The sequence below is a fragment of the Thalassophryne amazonica genome, chromosome 13 (assembly GCF_902500255.1).
Source record: "Thalassophryne amazonica chromosome 13, fThaAma1.1, whole genome shotgun sequence".
Taxonomy (NCBI): Eukaryota; Metazoa; Chordata; class Actinopteri; order Batrachoidiformes; family Batrachoididae; genus Thalassophryne; species Thalassophryne amazonica.
In genome coordinates this window covers 97,504,303-97,527,551 of record NC_047115.1, presented here as the reverse complement: position 1 = coordinate 97,527,551, position 23,249 = coordinate 97,504,303, and the positions used below count along the sequence as shown (strand labels likewise).

Below are 23,249 nucleotides of genomic sequence, written 5' to 3'. Positions count from 1 at the left end.
AACATCCTTTTATCAATATATGGATTTATTTATAACCATTTGCAGTTTTTTTTACTCATATTTATGATTTTATGATGTACTCTGGCATCATCTGTACCTTTTTTTTTTTTATCCCTTTTTGGTTATAAAGGGACTCATAACAAATATTAACAACTTACTGATAGACTGTTATGATATTTTATTCCTTGGGATATCTACCTGAAAGAAATGAAATGTTTTGATAAATGTGATTATTATTTAAAATGGTGCATTAACCCCTTATTTATTGTAGCTGCATACATAGTGAAAATCCGGAGCAATGGCCCTGCAAACTAAAATCAGAAAATTGAAGAACAATTGGATATATTGTTCAATTTACTTTCTTTAATTATCAAAAAGATTTTGATGTTGTGGAATGCACATTGGTACTGACGTGATTATTAACCCTTTCACTGCTGTAGTTGCTTATATATGGTCAACAAAATGCTTTACTAAATATCATCAATGTAAGCAAATATGACATTTTTAAAATTCAAGACCCCATCCAGAAAAATGCAAATAGCCATTTACCTTTTCGAACCTGGCACCAAATGTAAGTTTTAGTGCTACACTGATATGGTAGTTAGAAGGGGCTAGATTTGAGACATGTTACCTATAAATGCGGATTTCTCTGTAAAGGACTAAATATCAATACTAAGTATCTTGATTAAATCTGACTGTGTTTTGGGTTACTTGTCACCTTCCTTCCTCATCAAATAGGACAAAAATCCTATAGTGCTCAAATATATCACTGTAGATGAAGAGTCTTTATCACTGATTTACATCAAGTTAGTCAGTATCTGTTACTTCATCCCCATCATCCACCTCATGCAAATTCTTTCTATTATTTGGATTTTGGCATTCTGAGCTACAGGAGCAGATCTCAATGCATTCAAGACCAGCCTGCAAGCATTGGCACTTCTGACCATTGCAACTTTTGTCTGTGCAGTACAAATGTGTAACATCCCTAACTTCGACTGGAGCCGACTCATTTTTGTACATAGTTGGTTGAATGGTGAAAAAGCATAATTATTGCTGCAGTGCAAAGGTTCCACATTAGGTACACACACTCGGTTGATATCAGCAAGCTACTATTCATAGGCATTGAGTAATGACGACCATTAACTTAACCATGGATGTTACATAATAAAACAAAAACATCTAATATATGATGAATCCTTATCAGAGGTGGCCACAGTAAAAACAACAGTAACCTAGCTTGAAGCGTTCGCCTCAGAGTTATTTTTCTGATTTTCACAAAGTGCCCCCCTATGACAAGAAAATGGTTGAAAAGCAATACTAGTGGTGCAGATTCAATGGACGGATGAATGGACAGGCGCCGCCAGTGGTAACAGTACCCCGACTTGCCTCGGTGTAAAAACAGTGCAGAGGTCGCATAATTTTTCAAACATGTTCACTTTAATGAACAAGCCCCATAATGAGAAGCATTTATTTTAGTTACTGAAGTGAACACCAGATGTCTCTGCTGAGGTGCAACAGTTTCATCAAAATTGTCTATGATATGATTTCATCTACCTGTAGGATTTAAAAAAAATGAGATTTCAGCAATATTTGTATGGGTTGCAGTAACTCATGATACCACAGGGCCTGGCAGGAGACCATTCTCTCTAGATTATGAATCAACATTATATACACATAGTGTATGCATATCACATGTACTGCATGGCAAGCACTGAATATTATGAAACCACACTTGCTAATTTTAAGATGTAAGACCTACAAACTGTCATCTACGTGTATTTCATGAATTTTCCTGTTTGTAGCACTTGAAATTCACCTGATATGACCACTACAAATTCCACTTTTAGGTCAAATTCTGTCAAATGTTACATTAAATTGAGACTTCAAGGTCATCATGGCTTTGCCTCATTGAATAAGAAACAAAAGACAGACAGTACAGCCATCTGTATTTAATTGGTTACTCTATAATCATTATCCACTGAAGGCCATTTCAAGAAGAGCTGAAACTAGCTCTTGATGTGTACTTTGTCCTGCGAAATAAAGGGTTAATATTGAGTAGAAACCTATGAAAATGTTTCAAATCAGCAGGAAGGGGTGTACATGTCTGAAACTAAAGCAGAGGAAACATTAGATATGATTTATTTCCACCTGTCGGTGCAAAGTAGCAAACACAAACAAATGACATAAATTTTCAGAGTTTTCATGGTTGCCGCACGTAAGGGGTTAATAAAAATTGTAGAAAGTAGATTTGATGAGTACAACCTCAATTTCCTTATAGCAGACATCCCAACAAACAAAATGATACCTAATTTGTTTTGTTCTAAAGTTGTGCAAGCTAAATCCATTTTTAAGGCTCTTTTTGGGTCATAGCCGCAGCACTATAAATATTGTTATCGGCATTGGCCTAAAAAAAAATCCATATTGGTCGGGCTCTAAACTCCACCAATTCTGCTGAGGAGGGTGGTCAATATTAGCCAGAATTATGCCAGAAGCTTGTTGATGTCGACCAAAACCACTTAGTTGAGGTGCAGGGACATTTAACCAAACATCAGTGGCGGTGTATGTATATAAATTATATTATAATTATGTATAAATTCAAACTTGTGCACCCAGTTCTTTTTTTTTTTTTTTTTTTTTATACAGTCATTAATAATGTTGCTGTACAATCATTCCATCCTGACAACAGAAGAGTTCAGAGATGTCATTAAAAGATCAAAATTACAGTGAAGAGTGGATGTAAACTTCTGAACACAGCTGTATCATCTTTCTTGATCCTATTCAAGTTTAATTTGTGATTTTATGTGTAACGGTTTCAGCACCTAAACCAGTTTGATGTACCACACAAACTTTACTGCCGTTATTGAGATGCACTAATTTTCACAATAGAAATAATTAAAGTGAAAGTACATATTTAAGTGCTGCTTAGGCCACATAACAGTTCATAATAAACACCATAGGACAAAAACATAAAAAATTAATTTAAAATGTTTAGGTTAGTCGAATTTTTATTATAATTTTTGACCTTTTTTTGGATTTGACCTTGTTGGTGGGTTCAGGGACCACAGATGGTTAAACCCTGCTCCTCTTCTGCCTCTAAACCTCATGATTCACCATCAAGATAAAATATGGCCGTTATAACGTTAACTGTCCACACCAATGGAAACCGTTATATAAAAACATGATTTAATAAACACCTGAACCCAGGCTTTATGCATTAATGAGTTCATCGTGAATCAGTGTGGGCGGAGCTCCCAACATACCGACACCCAGAACAGGGGGTCACTTCAGCTATTCCTGGTCTCTATAGAAAACCAAAGAGTGGCGTCACACAGACTCTGGACACAGTCTATAGATGTGACTTGTGTTTGTTTGTTTCTCTTTAAGAAACATTTTTTTGACAGTTCCAACTTTTACTCTGGAAATATCATTCACAGAGAACGCCACCGAAGAAAAAGAGCAGACAGGGACTGTAATCCATCATAAACAAGCCCATACATACACTGAACCTGGACAACACAAAACTAGTCCCAGTGTCATCCAAAAACCAAACATAGTGCTGTTGGTTTTCATTGGAGCATTTTAACGGACTACCAGACGTCCTGTTTCACCAACCCCACCTGACACGAGTGACACTGAGATTTTATACCTACTGCAGGTACATTCTTTGTGACTACTGTATGTTGCGGACATGAATGAGCAAAGCTCGTCAGCATCACACCATGTCATTTAGGTCCTTCAGACTATTTTGAGTAAATGCTTCAGGGGAGCATCAGCATGGCAAAAACCTTTCAGCTTCTGTGGGGTCAGACCCCCCACCTTTTTAAGTATTTTTCTTTATTTGCCTCTCACATGCCTGGAAAAGATCCTCACCATCTAACCATGTCCTTTAGGTCCTTCAGACTATTTTGAGTAAAATGCTTCAGGGGAGCATCAGCATGGCAAAAACCTTTCAGCTTCTGGGGGGTCGGACCCCCCACGTTTTTAAGTATTTTTCTTTATTTGCCTCTCACATGCCTGGAAAAGATCCTCACCATCTAACCATGTCATTTAGGTCCTTCAGACTTTTTTCAGTAAAATGTTTCTTGGGAGCATGACTAAAACTGTTCAGCTTCTGGGGGAGCTCTGCCCCCCATACTCCCCACCTTTTTAAGCATTTTGTCTTTTTTGCTTTTCAGCTGACCCCCCAATTACAGCCCTCTTAACCCCCTGCCACTTTAAGCATTTTTTTTTAATGTAGATGTAAAATAATATTCAAAGTTTTCAGCTAGTTGACAGTAGGGCTGTACAATATGGCCAAATTTTCATATCTCAATATTGTCCTATAAATTGTCATGTAAATGTCACTTATATACATGCTGTCCATTTTCTTGAGTCGCTTAGGTGGGTAGGGAGAGTTCCCATGGGATAAAAAAGCTTTGCAACCTACTATCCCTGGTCCTCAAGACCAGACACCCAAGTGGCTCTACTCTTTTAGTAGAGTTCCACCTTAGATCTGGAATGTATAATAGATGATATACCTTACTGAATTTTACTGAACAGGAGGAACCTAGCAGTCAATGTGACTCACTGATTTCAAAATGCAGCTCTTTCAACCAGACGTGTGGTGCTGTGACATGTCAATCATCTGTGTCCAATCAGATTTCAGGGGAGTCCAGTGAAACCCCAGCCTCCACTCTAGCTCCATCCGTGCCAGAAAGTGTTCAACATCGGACATTTCCTGTTTCACTGTGACTGACAATTCGGCACTTCCTGTTTGAGTGTGAGCTTGTCACTGAGTTCCCGTGAGATTCCATGGGATCCCGTCTGTCAATCCAGGAAGTGACATTTGAACATTTCCTGTTTCACTGTGGGTTTGAATTTTGGCACTTCCTGTTTAGGACACCCTGTACCATGATGAGCTTCGTGCCACTGCGCGATACTTCACTCATGTTAAAAAGTCTTGAAGCTGGCGTCTAAATGCACACGGCACTCTTCGTTTCCAAATTGCAACACAAACAAATTCTTTTACATGATTAAAAGTGATTTAAAGGATTTTCAGCACACTTAGAGCCATGGAATTCTCATCAATTTCTTTTTAACCAAGCTACTAGTCATCAGGGCATTGCCTATTATTAAAACCTCATCCTACCTGCTGCACTCGGTGCTTCAGCCGGGTGTCCAGCCAGCCAACACCTCTGTTCTTCATGTGTCTGCAACAGGAGACACATTCAGGAAGTTATACCACCAGGGAGCGTACAAAATGCCCCCCCCCCCACTCACATCTGTGTATGTAAAACAGCTGCTGATCGATTACCATCAAACCAGCTCTTTATATCGGCTGCTGAACTCCTCTGAGGTCCCTGTTTCACAAAGTAATACTGGGCTGTACAGCCAGAAATCCCTACGGTGCTGTAATAATAATCTGTATATGTCACGGACATGAACAAGCGAAGCTCTTCAGCATCTCACCATGTCATTTAGGTCCTTCACACTTTTTTTTATGAGTAAATGCTTCAGGGGAGCATTAGCATGGCTAATCCACCCCTGCCCCTCCCCAGACCCCCCCACCTTTTTAAGTATTTTTCTTTTCCTCTCACATGCCTGGAAGCTCCTCACAATCTCATCATGTCCTTTAGGTCCTTCAGACTTTTTTCAGTAAAATGGTTCTTGGGAGCATGAGCATGACTAAAACCTTTCAGTTTCTGCAGCCCCCCCACCCCACCCCGCTTTTTTAAGCATTTTCCTTATTTTGCCTTTCAGCTTCTGAAGGGGATCGGCCCCCCCATACTCCCCACCTTTTAAGCATTTTTCTTTTTTGCTTTTCAGCTGACCCCCCTAATTACAGCCCTCTTAACCCCCTGCCACTTCACTTTAAGCATTTTTTTTTAATGTAGCTGTAAATTAATAGTCAAAGTTTTCAGCTAGTTGACAGTAGGGCTGTACAATATGGCCAAATTATCGTATCTCAATATTGTCATATCAATATGATATACAATATGACTATGATTTGACACAAAGTGCAGCAAGAGTGAAAATTAAACCTTCTTAAACAAAACAGTAATAATCCCACACTCATTTTGCACTCATTATAAGATTAGGATACTGTGTCCTCCGATTATCTTCCTCAAACTCAAACTGAAAGCAAATCTGTAAAACTTGATAAAACCTGTAAATAATAATCAGTTTTATTGCCAGTTTTCTTCAGACAAGTCAGGGGATGGAAACATGAACATTTCCAAGTCATTGAATATGTCTTGGACTTTATTTACATCAATTATGAAGAAATACAAAAGTTTCTTTCACCTAAACATCAAATCTAGGTTTTCATCTCAAATGTACTTTCTGTCAAATTGTAGCTGAACTTTCAGGTCTTCTTTTGAAGAAAATCCTCCTCTACACCACTTAATCAGGAAGCTGGATTTTAGATTTTTAATTCATTTATATCAAGTTGTAGAGATTTGCTTTCAGTTTGAGTTAAGGAAGATAATTTTAGAAAAACAAATGTATTTGAAATGGAATAAACAAATTAAAATGTGTGAAATACCAAGTGTTACAATACTTTTGAGGACAACTGAGAAACACTGAGGAGCAACATCTTACATCTCATATATAGTGCAGCAGATAAGAGAATATTTAGAGTGGAATCCTGAAAATGGAGATACAAACATCAAATTCTGCACAAATAATCCACAGACATGAACTCTTTAAAAAACCGATTGGTCACTTGAATTTTCAATAGGCCGCCAGGTAGAGGTCACCTGAAGAATTACACAGGGGTCAAAATTAAAAGATGCTCCAATCATATAGAAAACTGCAAAACAATATTTGTCTGATCATAAAGATTCCAAAAAGATATAGTTTGGACAATCTGTGACTGAATGTTATGGAGTTATGAGGTAAAAGCAGCAAGAATCAAAGGTCAGTTTGTTTGTACAGGGGTCAAAAGTTAAAGTTGCTCCAATTTTGTTAAAAAAATGAGTTAACCCAGTTTTAAAAAGTAACAGTTTGCATCATGCGTCATGCTTAGTTCATGTTACAGGGCAACATATGTCACATGTCAGAGAATCCAATGGACATTGACCTTTGTTGACCTTTACTTTGGAGACCAAACATTCAACACAGTCAAAACTATTCCATTTATTAATCCTATTAATTCCACCAATAATTTGCATCACTTTTTACCAAAATTAGAGCAACTCTTTACCTCTTGTCCACTGTACAAACTGAAATTGACCTTTGTCACCATTCTTGCTGTTTTTACCCCAAAACCCCATAACATTCATCCATAGATTGTCCAAACTAAACCTTTTTGGAATCTTTATAATCAGACAAGTAACATGATGTAGTTTTCAATTTGATTGGAGCATTTTTAAATTTTGACCCCTGTGTAATTCTTTGTTTGACATTTGACATTTCCTGTTTCATTGTGGATTAAGAATTTGGCACTTCCTGTTTGGGCCACAGTGTACCATGAGTGAGCTTTATGCCGCTGCACGTCGCTTCGCTTATATAACTTTTTTTTAACATTCCACATGGGACTTTGTTGGGTGTTTACCGCTCTTCTGTAAAATGAAAATGGCACAGATGACACATGAACACCTGAGAGTTTCCAGCCTGTTAGCACAGGAGCAATTTCCATGTACTGAAGGAATTCAAACCCTGGGCCACCGGCTCAGAAGTATGAAAGCAGGGTTGCCAACTCTCACGCACCTGGCATGACAGTCACGTTTTCAGCATCAATCTCGTGCTCTCACCCACAAGCAAGAAATGTCACGCCAAAATAAAAACTTCCCCCGTTAATTTTCTGTTGATGACTAGATTAGACCAGACCAGACCAGAGCACATTGTTTCTTTTAAAGTGAGGAGTGTAAAGTGCACACCCGAAACAGCTGTTAACATCTGCTGGCAATGTTCTGACTGCAGTATTCTCTGATCATGGATTCACTGAAAACCTTGCAGCTGATACCTCAGCTGCTGTGGTGAGTTCAGAGAGTTCGAGCAAAGCTTCGAAGCTTGTTTCTGAGTCAGCCACTTGTTGGATGACAACGGTAAGCCAATGAATAATAATCGAATAATAAAATTGGGTTGTCACTACAGACGGAGCCTAATCAGTGTGTTGACACAGTAGGCTACAGACTTCAACGAGATGCGAACTTGGTCATTTAGAGGGCATGTTGCACTTTATTTAACATCTGGTTAGCAAGTATTCATGATTGTAAGTCTACAACCCCTGGCAAAAATTACGGAATCACCGGCCTCAGAGGATGTTCATTCAGTTGTTTAATTTTGTAGAAAAAAAGCAGATCACAGACATGACACAAAACTAAAGTCATTTCAAATGGCAACTTTCTGGCTTTAAGAAACACTATAAGAAATCAAGAAAAAAAGATTGTGGCAGTCAGTAACGGTTACTTTTTTAGACCAAGCAGAGGAAAAAATATGGAATCACTCAATTCTGAGGAAAAAATTATGGAATCACCCTGTAAATTTTCATCCCCCAAATTAACACCTGCATCAAATCAGATCTGCTCATTGACACTGACCCTATGTGTCTTTTTGCAAGGAATGTTTTTGCAGTTTTTGCTCTATGGCAAGATGCATTATCATCTTGAAAAATGATATCATCCCCAAACATCCTTTCAATTGTCCAAAATATCAACATAAACTTGTGCATTTATTGATGATGTAATGACAGCCATCTCCCCAGTGCCTTTACCTGACATGCAGCCCCATATCATCAATGACTGTGGAAATTTACATGTTCTCTTCAGGCAGTCATCTTTATAAATCTCATTGGAAAGGCACCAAACAAAAGTTCCAGCATCATCACCTTGCCCAATGCAGATTCGAGATTCATCACTGAATATGACTTTCATCCAGTCATCCACAGTCCACAATTGCTTTACCTTAGCCCATTGTAACCTTGTTTTTTTCTGTTTAGGTGTTAATGATGCCTTTCGTTTAGCTTTTCTGTATGTAAATCCTATTTCCTTTAGGTGGTTTCTTACAGTTCGGTCACAGACGTCGACTCCAGTTTCCTCCCATTCGTTCCTCATTTGTTTTGTTGTACATTTTTCGATTTTTGAGACATATTGCTTTAAGTTTTCTGTCTTGACGCTTTGATGTCTTCCTTGGTCTACCAGTATGTTTGCCTTTAACAACCTTCCCATGTTGTTTGTATTTGGTCCAGAGTTTAGACACAGCTGACTGAACAACCAACATCTTTTGCAACATTGCGTGATGATTTACTCTCTTTTAAGAGTTTGATAATCCTCTCCTTTGTTTCAATTGACATCTCTCGTGTTGGAGCCATGATTCATGTCAGTCCACTTGGTGCAACAGCTCTCCAAGGTGTGTTCACTCCTTTTTAGATGCAGACTAACGAGCAGATCTGATATGATGCAGGTGTTAGTTTTGGGGATGAAAATTTACAGGGTGATTCCATAATTTTTTCCTCAGAATTGAGTGATTCCATATTTTTTTCCTCTGCTTGGTCTAAAAAAGTAACCGTTACTGACTGCCACAATCTTTTTTTCTTGATTTCTTATAGTGTTTCTTAAAGCCAGAAAGTTGCCATTTGAAATGACTTTAGTTTTGTGTCATGTCTGTGATCTGCTTTTTTTCTACAAAATTAAACAACTGAATGAACATCCTCCGAGGCCGGTGATCCCATAATTTTTGCCAGGGGTTGTATCTGTGCATATGCGCTGAAAACGTGTCGCTGATGTATTTTATTGATAATTATTAATGACGTAGAAACCGAAGCATTTTGAACGACTGAATCAATATGAAGCAACTGTGTTGAAATGATTCAGTGTTTGAAGCATTTGATACAATTAAATATGGCAACATCTGCTGGCCAATCTTTTTTTTCCCCTCCTGTCTGCATATACAGTATAGTAATGGTAAATGCCACACTGGCAGAACCATTTATGTACATTAATACACATATATGCAATTTATTCTTGCAAGCCAGATAGTATGTAGTGTGTGAGTGAACGTGGTGTGTGTGTGTGACCCCGATCCTCCCTTCCCAATCAGCCTACAACATCCTACTCAAAGCCAACCAACAACTTCTATCAGGAAGGGCTGACCAACGACAACATGAAGACAGACAAGAACGAAAGACAAGTGGTGAAGGCAATAAATGTGGAGTGATGAGAAGCGAGACACCAAGGAGACAGGACCCCAACCATACAACTTACCAGGACAAACAACCACACATGAACAAGCAGTGACAGCAACAGTTTGTTGTCTAATTAATTAGTGAGCATCCATACCCTAATCTAGGACACCAGAGTCTTGATCCCCCTGAGAGCAGCCAAAACCGAATTGTGGTGACGGCCACAAAAACACAACCATCCACACCCAGAGACCCAGACACAGCTAAATATCCAGTCGCTACTGTGGCTGGTGTGTTGGGCCAATACAAAAATACAGAACCTCACCATGTGATGTGGACCACTCCGGCACGTCAGAAGCCATAAGGGTGACTGCACGCAACAGACGGAAATGGGTCCAGGACGCAGGGCCCCAGGAGAAAAAGGGCAGCAGAAGGGCACAGGGGCCAGGAAAGGCAGCCACCAGAGCCACCGGGGTAGCCCGACAAACCACCAGGGGAACGCACCCCCCACCACAGAAAGCAACCACATACGCAAGGGAAGCACACAGGGCGTCAGTATGAGTCCACTAAAGGGGGGGGCCCAGAACCACACCGCCCAAACCAAGGCCCCCAAAGGCAGGAGTGAGCGGCAACGGGGACGGGGAGCAAAGGAGCCATTGCAATTGAACCCAAAGCACGGTCAGGGACCACCGAGCCAAAGGAGGGCGGGGTCCGGCCCCCATACCAGAGGCGGGACCCAATCCCCGGGGCCAGGAAGCACACGAGGCTCACCCAATACCCAAGACTCCCGCTTTGCAGCCAGCAGGACCCCCCCAAACTCCCCCCAGCCCCCAATCCACCCCGACCCTGGACCCCACCCCAAACACCATAGCCCAAGATCAGGAGACCACCCAAGCAAGAGCGGAGCAACACCCCACAGAGACCACGGCCCCCAATCCCCCAGCAGCCATCCACCCCCAGAGCCTCCGTTGGATCTGGGGCTCCATGAGCCCCAGACCCAACGGAGGATCCAGGAAACCACGAGATGGGGGGAGGCGGGCAGTCCCGGAGGAGCACTGGAAGCCCAGGGGAAGAACAAACCAACAGGGGGGCCAGGCAGCCGGAGATAGACAAGCCACCAGGCCAGGCAGTCCCAAACCAAGGAAGGCATGAAATGAGACCCAAGAATGGCAGGATTATTTTTATTAGTAAACAAGGACTGTTTTTTGTTGTTATTGTTATTTTTTATTATGGTTATGGTTACCAAAAATTTTCGGCACGCACTATGCTTCAGTCTTAAATATGATCAATCTAGCTTTATTAGTTGGCTATGTACCACAGGCTTTTAAGGTGGCAGTAATTAAACCATTACTTAAAAAGCCATCACTTGACCCAGCTATCTTAGCTAACTATAGGCCAATCTCCAACCTTCCTTTTCTCTCAAAAATTCTTGAAAGGGTAGTTGTAAAACAGCTAACTGATCATCTGCAGAGGAATGGTCTATTTGAAGAGTTTCAGTCAGGGTTTAGAATTCATCATAGTACAGAAACAGCATTAGTGAAGGTTACAAATGATCTTCTTATGGCCTCAGACAGTGGACTCATCTCTGTACTTGTTCTGTTAGACCTTAGTGCTGCTTTTGATACTGTTGACCATAAAATTTTATTACAGAGATTAGAGCATGCTATAGGTATTAAAGGCACTGCGCTGCAGTGGCTTGAATCATATTTATCTAATAGATTACAATTTGTTCATGTAAATAGGGAATCTTCTTCACAGACTAAGGTTAATTATGGAGTTCCACAAGGTTCTGTGCTAGGACCAATTTTATTCACTTTATACATGCTTCCCTTAGGCAGTATTATTAGACAGCATTGCTTAAATTTTCATTGTTACGCAGATGATACTCAGCTTTATCTATCCATGAAGCCAGAGGACACACACCAATTAGCTAAACTGTAGGACTGTCTTACAGACATAAAGACATGGATGACCTCTAATTTCCTGCTTTTAAACTCAGATAAAACTGAAGTTATTGTACTTGGCCCCACAAATCTTAGAAACATGGTGTCTAACCAGATCCTTACTCTGGATGGCATTACCCTGACCTCTAGTAAAACTGTGAGAAATCTTGGAGTAATTTTTGATCAGGATATGTCATTCAAAGCGCATATTAAACAAATATGTAGGACTGCTTTTTTGCATTTACGCAATATCTCTAAAATCAGAAAGGTCTTGTCTCAGAGTGATGCTGAAAAACTAATTCATGCATTTATTTCCTCTAGGCTGGACTATTGTAATTCAAAATGCTGCAGCTAGAGTACTGACAGGGACCCATATTGGCTTCTCTTCATTGGCTTCCTGTTAATTCTAGAATATAATTTAAAATTCTTCTTCTTACTTATCAGGTTTTGAATAATCAGGTCCCATCTTATCTTAGGGACCTCATAGTACCATATCACTCCAATAGAGCGCTTGGCTCTCAGACTGCAGGCTTACTTGTAGTTCCTAGGGTTTTTAAGAGTAGAATGGGAGGCAGAGCCTTCAGCTTTCAGGCTCCTCTCTTGTGGAACCAGCTCCCAATTCGGATTAGGGAGACAGACACCCTCTCTACTTTTAAGATTAGGCTTAAAACTTTCCTTTTTGCTAAAGCGTATAGTTAGGGCTGGATCAGGTGACCCTGAACCATCCCTTAGTTATGCTGCTATAGACTTAGACTGCTGGGGGGTTCCCATGATGCACTGTGTGTTTCTTTCTCTTTTTTGCTCTGTATGCACCACTCTGCATTTAATCATTAGTGATTGATCTCTGCTCCCCTCCACAGCATGTCTTTTTCCTGATTCTCTCCCTCAGCCCCAACCACTCCCAGCAGAAGACTGCCCCTCCCTGAGCCTGGTTCTGCTGGAGGTTTCTTCCTGTTAAAAGGGAGTTTTTCCTTCCCACTGTCGCCAAGTGCTTGCTCACAGGGGGTCGTTTTGACCGTTGGGGTTTTTCTGTAATTATTGTATGGCTTTGCCTTGCAATATAAAGCGCCTTGGGGCAACTGTTTGTTGTGATTTGGCGCTATATAAATAAAATTGATTTGATTTGATTTATGCACGCGTGGTCTCACTCCAGCCAATGTTCCAAAGTTGGCAACCCTGTGAAGGACCTTACATCTGACACTGTGATATGGATCATAACATGGCTTTAGCAGCCACACCACATATGAATGGCTATGGGGTGAACCCTCACCCTACGGGATAATTATCACAGCTACGTACAGACGGCTACTTTGATCAAAGATCCATGTCTGGTGTCAGTGTGGCAGGTCCACAGTGCATCCTGATGTGCAGGATGCCGGCGCTCCAGTCACTGAAGATAGCAGATGCTGAGTTGACAGCAGCGGCATGGCATTTCTGACCATGGCACTGTGCCTCCGGTGTCGCCGACTGTACGGCCCCTCCCAAAATATTTTTAACTACTTATTTACCAGTGCCGACTTACTCATGAATATTTAACTTGAACAAGAATCAAAACAGAAATTTCCAAAAAATTTCTACAGGATATCATTCATTAAACACTTTCAAATTGTGGGTTCATACTCAAGTTCTTCCGTTCCTAGTAGAACGAAAGAAACACACACACACACACACACACACACACACACACACACACACACACACACACACACACACACACACACACACGTGACCCTTGAGTGGAGTAAAGGGGTATTAAGAGCTAATTTATATAAATTTATGGGGTCCACAAACAAGCATGAACTATTTATATACAAATCAAAAATAAAATAAAATACAATATCATTCAGAATTATGGTAAAATGAATACAATCAAAAAATCTTGATGATAATGGACGAAAATATTTACAGGCATTCATGCTTTTTTATAGCTTTTCGATTTTAGACAGTCTCAGAAATAATTTAAAAGTAACTTTCTTAATGCTACATTTACATTTGTGGAATATGGCTTTTAATTAACAAAATAAGTCTATGTCCATAACTGACAAATGAAATGTAAAATTACCTCAACAGAATTTGAATTCTACACTGACATTCTCTATAAACGGATACAAATCAACCTAAGTAATTTAACATATTGACAACTCAAGCAGAAAAAAACAAACCTTCTGGAACGTGAAACAACGTGGCCACAGCGCCATCAAGCGGCTGTTGTCAAAAACCCACGCGAGTTTCGTCTCTTTACCTTTATTACTCTTTGATCAGACATTTTAAAAGTTAGCCTATTTAAGATTCAAAGGTTTAAACAAAGCCTCGTTTGACCGTCACCGCTCAAAAACACTTCGAAAGAGCTAAAGTCTAAAGCTAACTTTAAAATAGCTCTCCGGTTTACTGACGTCACTCACCTTAGAACAGGCTTCTTAAAATACTACGAATCCACAATGAACGCGGTTTAAATAAAGATAATAATAATACAAATTAAACACACAAAAACATTTAAACTTAAATTAACGCTACTAATCCACAACACACATCGTGTTGCCACTTCTTCTTCTATGAGGCTTTATGGCGGTAGGCAAATCAACAGAAAGGTGCATTACCGCCACCAACCGGGCGGGAGACTGGATGAAAAGACTGACATCTCTCACATCTTCAACGGCTTAGGGTCGCGGGGGGCTGGAGCCTATCCCAGCATTCATAGAGCGCAAGGCGGGGTTCAAACTGGACAGTCCACCATGAAGCTGGTCTATGTTGTCCCAGATGACACTGAGGCAGCGAGTGCTCAGGTGTCCACTGAGACCGTCTGTGGACAACGAGGATTCTTCATGTACTCCAACCCCGATTCCAATGAAGTTGGGACATTGTGTAAAATGTAAATACAAACAGAATACAATGATTTTCAAATCCTCTTCAACCTATATTCAATTGAATACACCACAAAGACAAGATATTTAGTGTTTCAAACTGACAAACTTTATTGTTTTTGTGCAAATATTTGCTCATTTTGAAATGGATGTCTGCAACAAGTTTCTAAAAAGCTGGGACGGTGGTATGTTTACCACAAAGGTGTTACATCACCTTTCCTTCTAACAACACTCAATAAGCGTTTGGGAACTGAGGACACTAATTGTTGAAGCTTTGTAGGTGGAATTCTTTCCCATTCTTGCTTGATGTATGACTTCAGTTGTTCAACAGTCCGGGGTCCCCGTTGTCGTATTTTGCGCTTCATAATGCGCCACACATTTTCAATGGGCGACAGGTCTGGACTGCAGGCAGGCCAGTCTAGTACCCGCACTCTTTTACTTCGAAGCCACGCTGTTGTAACTCGTGCAGAATGTGGCTTGGCATTGTCTTGCTGAAATAAGCAGGGACGTCCCTGAAAAAGACGTTGCTTGGATGGCAGCATGTGTTGCGACATACTGTGTTAACTGACAATGGTTTTCTGAAGTGTTCCTGAGCCCACACAGTAAGATCCTTTACACAATGATGTTAGTTTTTAACACAGTGCTGCCTGAGGGATCGAAGGTCACGGGCATTCAATGTTGGTTTTTGGCCTTGCCACTTACATGTAGAAAGTTCTCCAGATTCTCTGAATCTTCTGATTATATTATGGACTGTAGATGATGGAATCCCTAAATTTCTTGCAATTGAATGTTGAGAAACATTGTTCTTAAACTGTTGGACTATTTTTTTCATACAGTTCACAAAGTGGTGATCCTCACCCCATCTTTACTTGTGAATGGCTGAGCCTTTGGGGATGATCCTTTTATACCCAATCATGGCAATCACAATTAGTGTCCCTCAGTTTCCAAACACTTATTGAGTGTTGGAAAGGTGATGTAACACACTGGTAAACTTGGCATCGCAGTAAAAGAGTGCGGGTACTAGACTGGCCTGCCTGCAGTCCAGACCTGTCGCCCATTGAAAATGTGTGGCGCATTATGAAGCTCAAAATACGACAACGGAGACCCCGGACTGTTGAACAACTGAAGTCGTACATCAAGCAAGAATGGGGAAGAATTCCACCAACAAAGCATCAACAATTATTATATGGTATGGGATTTTGCCAACTTCTGATTGGCCCATTCGCCACTTTCTGAGCTGTACCACATGCTGAGTAGACCGCGCACGAAACGAGTACACCTTGCGTGCAGAGTAGCGCTAGCTAATCGAGCGACGCCTTCTAATGGCAACAACCAATCGGATAACGGGATACAACGCCCACTTTGGCTGTCAGTTTGTTTACAAGATGGCAGAAGACAGGTTTGCGTCTGTTAGCGACGCTGATTTAAAACGAATTTTACACGAAAAAGATGTGAAGAACACCCACAGAAATATACAGTCAGCAGCCAACCTGTTTCACAAGTACGTCACTGAAAAGGGACATGTGCCCAACTTATGACAGACGGATGCTTGACGGAGTACTCGGTCGATTTTACAGAGGCTAGACAGGCGAATGGCAAACTTTATAAGAAAACAAGCCTGATGACTCTTCGTCATGGACTTAACAGGCATCTCCAGTCGATCGATGTCAGTTGGTGCAGTATGACAGTAATAATAAAGAGATGAAACTTGAAATTGATTTTTCAGTTTCAGTGTTTGACAAACTCCCAATTTTCTTGTTTACCATATAATAAAGCAGTTATAGACTTTTGATTTCGGTGTACCCGTGATTATGCAGACATGGTTAGGATGGGGGTTCACTGAGGCGATGGTCTAGTGGTTAAGGTGTCCAGAAGTCCAGAAGATCATGGATTCAAATTCCTGCCTGACTGGAAAATCACTAAAGGCCCATGGGCAAGGTCTTTAATCCCCTAGTTGCTCCCGGTGTGTAGTGAGCGCCTTGTATGGCAGCACCCTGACATCGGGGTGAATGTGAGGCATAATTGTAAAGCGCTTTGAACGTCTGATGCAGATGGAAAAGCGCTATACAAATGCAGTCCATTTTACCATTTACAGCAACTCTCTGACGCGCAAGGGATTATGGGATATCTCAATATGCCGAATTGTCAATCCAGGAAGTGTTGAACATTTAACATCTTCTGTTTCACTGTGAACTCAAAATTTGGCACTTCCTTTTTAGGACTCCATGTACCATGAGCGAGCTCACTTGTTTGCTCGAGGCTTCACTCGTATTAATTTCTTGCTCGTACTGAGATGTTCTTTTCTGTCCTTTCACATCACCTCTGAGACGCCCAGACAAATGTTACAGAGGACTCTGAGTTACCACCTAATGTCTGTAACTGTTACAATCCTGAAGGACTCATATTTCAGCCATAGCAGGAACCACATCACAACCAAACCCATCCCAGGTTCAGACTTACACCAGAGACCTATCGTACCTTCAGCTGTGATGGAAAAAAGGCATCATACAAGATACTGATGGTTACAGTACTGCTCCATCAAATGGGAAAATGAAGATAACATGCAAACTCCACACAGAAAGAACCAGGTGGGACAGTACACACAGTACTACAAACTGTACTAACTGTACTGATTGCATTGGCTACTGACAGTACTTTAGTGTAGTACCTGTAGTGTAGCACCTGTGGTGTAGTACCTGTAGCGTACCACCTGTAGTGCCATACCTTTAGTGTAGTACCTGTAGTGTACCACCTGTGGTGTAGTACCTGTAGTATACCACCTGTAGTGCCATACCTTTAGTGTAGTACCTGTAGTGTACCACCTGTGGTGTAGTACCTGTAGTGTACCACCTGTAGTGTCATACCTTTAGTGTAGTACCTGTAGTATACCACCTGTGGTGTAGTACCTGTAGTGTACCACCTGTAGTGTCATACCTTTAGTGTAGTACCTGTAGTGTACCACCTGTGGTGTAGTACCTGTAGTATACCACCTGTAGTGCCATACCTTTAGTGTAGTACCTGTAGTGTACCACCTGTGGTGCAGTACCTGTAGTGTACCACCTGTAGTGTCATACCTTTAGTGTTGTGCCAGTAGTGTACCACCTGTGGTGTAGTACCTGTAGTGTACCACCTGTGGTGTAGTACCTGTAGTGTACCACCTGGAGTGTCATACCTTTATGTGTAGTACCTGTAGTGTACAACATGTGTGTCATACCTTTAGTGTTGTATCAGTAGTGTACCACCTGTGGTGTAGTACCTGTAGTGTACCATCTGTAGTGTCATACCTTTAGTGTAGTACCTGTAGTGTACCACGTGTGGTGTAGCATCTGTAGTGTACAACCTGTGTTGTAGTACCTGTAGTGTACCACCTGTGGTGTAGTACCTGTAGTGTACCACCTGTGGTGTAGTACCTGTAGTATACCACCTGTAGTGCCATACCTTTAGTGTAGTACCTGTAGTGTACCACCTGTGGTGTAGTACCTGTAGTGTACCACCTGTAGTGTCATACCTTTAGTGTAGTACCTGTAGTATACCACCTGTGGTGTAGTACCTGTAGTGTACCACCTGTAGTGTCATACCTTTAGTGTAGTACCTGTAGTGTACCACCTGTGGTGTAGTACCTGTAGTATACCACCTGTAGTGCCATACCTTTAGTGTAGTACCTGTAGTGTACCACCTGTGGTGTAGTACCTGTAGTGTACCACCTGTAGTGTCATACCTTTAGTGTTGTGCCAGTAGTGTACCACCTGTGGTGTAGTACTGTGTAGTGTACCACCTGTGGTGTAGTACCTGTAGTGTACCACCTGGAGTGTCATACCTTTATGTGTAGTACCTGTAGTGTACAACATGTGTGTCATACCTTTAGTGTTGTATCAGTAGTGTACCACCTGTGGTGTAGTACCTGTAGTGTACCATCTGTAGTGTCATACCTTTAGTGTAGTACCTGTAGTGTACCACGTGTGGTGTAGCATCTGTAGTGTACAACCTGTGTTGTAGTACCTGTAGTGTACCACCTGTAGTGTACCACCTGTGGTGTAGTACCTGTAGTGTACCACCTGTGGTGTAGTACCTGTAGTATACCACCTGTAGTGCCATACCTTTAGTGTAGTACCTGTAGTGTACCACCTGTGGTGTAGTACCTGTAGTGTACCACCTGTAGTGTCATACCTTTAGTGTAGTACCTGTAGTATACCACCTGTGGTGTAGTACCTGTAGTGTACCACCTGTAGTGTCATACCTTTAGTGTAGTACCTGTAGTGTACCACCTGTGGTGTAGTACCTGTAGTATACCACCTGTAGTGCCATACCTTTAGTGTAGTACCTGTAGTGTACCACCTGTGGTGTAGTACCTGTAGTGTACCACCTGTAGTGTCATACCTTTAGTGTTGTGCCAGTAGTGTACCACCTGTGGTGTAGTACCTGTAGTGTACCACCTGGAGTGTCATACCTTTAGTGTACCACCTATGGTGTAGTACCTGTAGTGTCATACCTTTATGTGTAGTACCTGTAGTGTACAACATGTGTGTCATACCTTTAGTGTTGTATCAGTAGTGTACCACCTGTGGTGTAGTACCTGTAGTGTACCATCTGTAGTGTCATACCTTTAGTGTAGTACCTGTAGTGTACCACGTGTGGTGTAGCATCTGTAGTGTACAACCTGTGTTGTAGTACCTGTAGTGTACCACCTGTAGTGTACCACCTGTGGTGTAGTACCTGTAGTATACCACCTGTAGTGCCATACCTTTAGTGTAGTACCTGTAGTGTACCACCTGTGGTGTAGCACCTGTAGTGTACCACTTGTAGTGTACCACCTGTGGTGTAGTACCTGTAATGTACCACCTGTAGTGTACCACCTGTGGTGTAGTACCTGTAGTGTAGTACCTGTAGTGTCATACCTTTAAGTGTAGTACCTGTAGTGTATCACCTGTAGTGTACCACCTGTGGTGTCGTACCTGTAGTGTACCACCTGTGGCGTAGTACCTGTAGTGTCATAGCTTTAAGTGTAGTACCTGTAGTGTACCACCTGTGTGTCATACCTTTAGTGTTGTACCTGTAGTGTACCACGTGTAGTGTACCACCTGTGGTGTAGTACCTGTAGTGTACCACCTGTAGTGTAGTACCTTTAGTGTAGTACCTGTAGTGTACCACCTGGAGTGTCATACCTTTAGTGTAGTACCTGTGGTGTAGTACCTGTAGTGTCATACCTTTAAGTGTTGTACCTGTAGTGTACCACCTGTGTTTCATACCTGTGGTGTAGTACCTGTAGTGTCATACCTTTAAGTGTTGTACCTGTAGTGTACCACCTGTGTTTCATACCTGTAGTGTTGTACCTGTAGTGTACCACGTGTAGTGTACCACCTGTGGTGTAGTACCTGTAGTGTACCACCTGTAGTGTAGTACCTTTAGTGTAGTACCTGTAGTGTACCACCTGGAGTGTCATACCTTTAAGTGTTGTACCTGTAGTGTACCACCTGTGTTTCATACCTGTGGTGTAGTACCTGTAGTGTCATACCTTTAAGTGTTGTACCTGTAGTGTACCACCTGTGTTTCATACCTGTAGTGTTGTACCTGTAGTGTACCACGTGTAGTGTACCACCTGTGGTGTAGTACCTGTAGTGTACCACCTGTAGTGTAGTACCTTTAGTGTAGTACCTGTAGTGTACCACCTGGAGTGTCATACCTTTAGTGTAGTACCTGTGGTGTAGTACCTGTAGTGTCATACCTTTAAGTGTAGTACCTGTAGTGTACCACCTGTGTTTCATACCTGTGGTGTAGTACCTGTAGTGTCATACCTTTAAGTGTAGTACCTGTAGTGTCATACCTTTAAGTGTAGTACCTGTAGTGTACCACCTGTGTTTCACACCTGTAGTGTTGTACCTGTAGTGTACCACCTGTGGTGTAGTACCTGTAGTGTCAAACCTTTAGTGTTGTACCTGTAGTGTACCACCTGTGTTTCATACCTGTAGTGTTGTACCTGTAGTGTACCACCTGTGTTTCACACCTGTAGTGTTGTACCTGTAGTGTACCACCTGTGGTGTAGTACCTGTAGTGTCAAACCTTTAGTGTTGTACCTGTAGTGTACACTGTAAAAACGGTAACTAGTATTTCTTGATTTCATTTCAGTTTTCAAATTAAACTGAGTCAGAAATAAAGCTTTCCATTTGCAACCTACAAAAACTTGTCTGCCCAGGAAATTTCCCTCATTGTTGTCATAACTAGGATTTTCTAAACAGCAGAACAAAGATTATCAACTTTTGAGTAGATTTTTTGAGTGAAGGCGGGAAGCCGTGGGAAACCCCGCAGATGACTGATGTGCGCATGCGCACATTGAACAAGCCCTGAAGGACATGCCAGAAGATTCTTGACAGAAGTGGGAGCGTGACCATTTTGCACCAGCAGGTAAGCTACTTAAATGTGTTGTTAGCGTTTTCTACAAGCGCCTAACAACATTTCCAGCCTTTGACCTACTTCTGTGCTAAAGTCCGTTTCACACCGGCCCGCTTCGAGTTGCGTTGGGCGCCGTCATGACGACGCCACATGGAAGCAACCCAGTGCTGAGATGAAGTACTTCAATGCCAGAACAGTGACGGACGCAAAGGACGAAGCGAATCAGACACCAAAAATTAAACGTGTAATTTTTTTCTGCGTTGAGCTCAGTGCTTTTAAATTCTCTCACAACTGTGTTTAAAAAAAGTCCATAAACGTCCTGCTCACAGACTGATATCAAGCAAAAAGTCCTGACATCTCCAGTCCAGTCACAGACGATTTGTTGGCTCGCGCACATGTGAACAATTAAAAGAAAGAAAAAATGTCTGGCTGCTGCAGTTCTCACTCTCCGCTCCAACTCTTTCATAATTGTGTTAAAGGAAAAAAGGACATACGTCCTGCAGACTGATTGCCACAGACAGGACATGTCCACATTTATACACGGACGTTCGTTCGCACGCACGCGCGCACATTTCTCGGTCAAAGGAAGAAAGATGAGCGCAGACCTGCAGCTCGGCACAAGAACAAATACAAACGAGGAGAGAAATCAGAATGTACAGTGGCGCAGGTCAGATTGTCTGCAGCTTCTCCTCTCCCCCCCCTCCCCTCCCCTCCCCTCTCCCGCTGCGCGCACCTGACGCACACATTCCTGCGTCGTCATGAAACCACACAAGCTGCTCGAAGCAGACCCGGTGTGAAAGTTAATTGTCACATACAAATTAAAGTTATGCTTCATGCTCTGTATTATAAGATTGCTACATTTTCAGAGCTTTTTAAATAAGGGTAAAGGAGACAGAATATTTGAGGAATAATTGTGTGTTGTTAATGTTACATTACTGATAGTATTTATTTTTTCACAATTATTGTATTTTTATCATAGTAACAAAGACAAATGTTTGAATTCACGTTTGCATATATGTTACATGTCATGTATGTTATCATGATATAGTATGGTCATAAATAAGTTAATATGATTCCCTACATACTTTTTATGTGTTGTCTAGTGGATTTTGGCTTGTTGATGTATTTGGCTCCTGCATCCTTCTGTGTGTTATATGTGGATATTTTAAACCATATTGGCTGTCAGAATAGTATTTCAGACAAGCAGGGCTGCAAGCAATATTGATTAAATTCTTATGATTTTTTTCATATCAGTAGATATCAGTCCCAATAAGTTTAACCTAATAGTCTAATATGTAATATTTTAAAGTCTTTTCAAACTTAAACTTCCATCAGGTTTTCTTATAAGAACATTCAGAATATATCACAATGTTATTGACCAAATACCTTTATCAATATTGCAACAATATTGTAGTGATGACTAGGGCTGGCTCAACTAGTCACGACTACGCCAATTATTGAAACCGTCGACAACTAATTTAGTAGCCGACGAGTCGTTAATTTTATTTAAAGGACATGTCGCATGTGTTTAACGTCCCAGTTAGCAGCACAGCAAAGTACTAATGATTGTAAATCTCTCTGCACACATGCGCTCATAATTAGTGGTTTCTGATGCTTTTTATTCCTTTCCTGAATCAGGGAAACAGGTGCATTTCCAAAAAAACATCTCACTCAGCAGTTCTCTACATTTCTCTGTGTGAGATGAAGATCACAGCATAACAGATTCATCCCACACAGAAACAGAGCAAAACGAATCCGTTTCTGTCCGAAAATTAGATTGGCCTGGCCATTTGATAAATCCTCATCTCCCTGTATGACAAATTCATCCTGGATATTGCCTGTTCAGTCATGGAATGTCACACATTGGAGAAATAGAGCTGTATTGTTATTTTATGTTTATAAATTACAGGAACTGTTGCAAAAGTGCTTTTACCAAAACTGATTGTGTCCTATGTG

General features: G+C 41.3%; 2 protein-coding genes across 3 annotated transcripts in view; one reads left to right on the top strand and one right to left on the bottom strand.

Annotated features, from left to right (window-relative positions):
• Positions 1-23,249, bottom strand: part of nvl (nuclear VCP like) — a 102,982-nt gene that overhangs the window by 62,591 nt on the left and 17,142 nt on the right. The window contains exons 1-2 of one of the 2 annotated variants that reach the window (XM_034184628.1): positions 14,448-14,599; positions 5,129-5,189 (exon numbers count right to left, since the gene is read on the bottom strand). In XM_034184628.1, coding sequence (XP_034040519.1) covers positions 5,129-5,185 — 57 coding nt within the window. In that variant the 5' untranslated portion in view covers positions 5,186-5,189; positions 14,448-14,599. Of the gene's footprint in view, positions 1-5,128; positions 5,190-14,447; positions 14,600-23,249 lie in introns of those variants that run through there. The other variant, XM_034184629.1, reaches the window with a different exon arrangement.
• Positions 10,660-11,211, top strand: LOC117523009 (proline-rich protein 2-like). The gene has a single exon (XM_034184425.1). The coding sequence runs from the start codon at positions 10,660-10,662 to the stop codon at positions 11,209-11,211; it is 552 nt and encodes a 183-aa protein (XP_034040316.1).

Excerpts from the sequence above, each read along its gene's own strand:
- LOC117523009 (XM_034184425.1), top strand. The coding sequence starts at position 10,660 with ATGAGTCCACTAAAGGGGGGGGCCCAGAACCACACCGCCCAAACCAAG.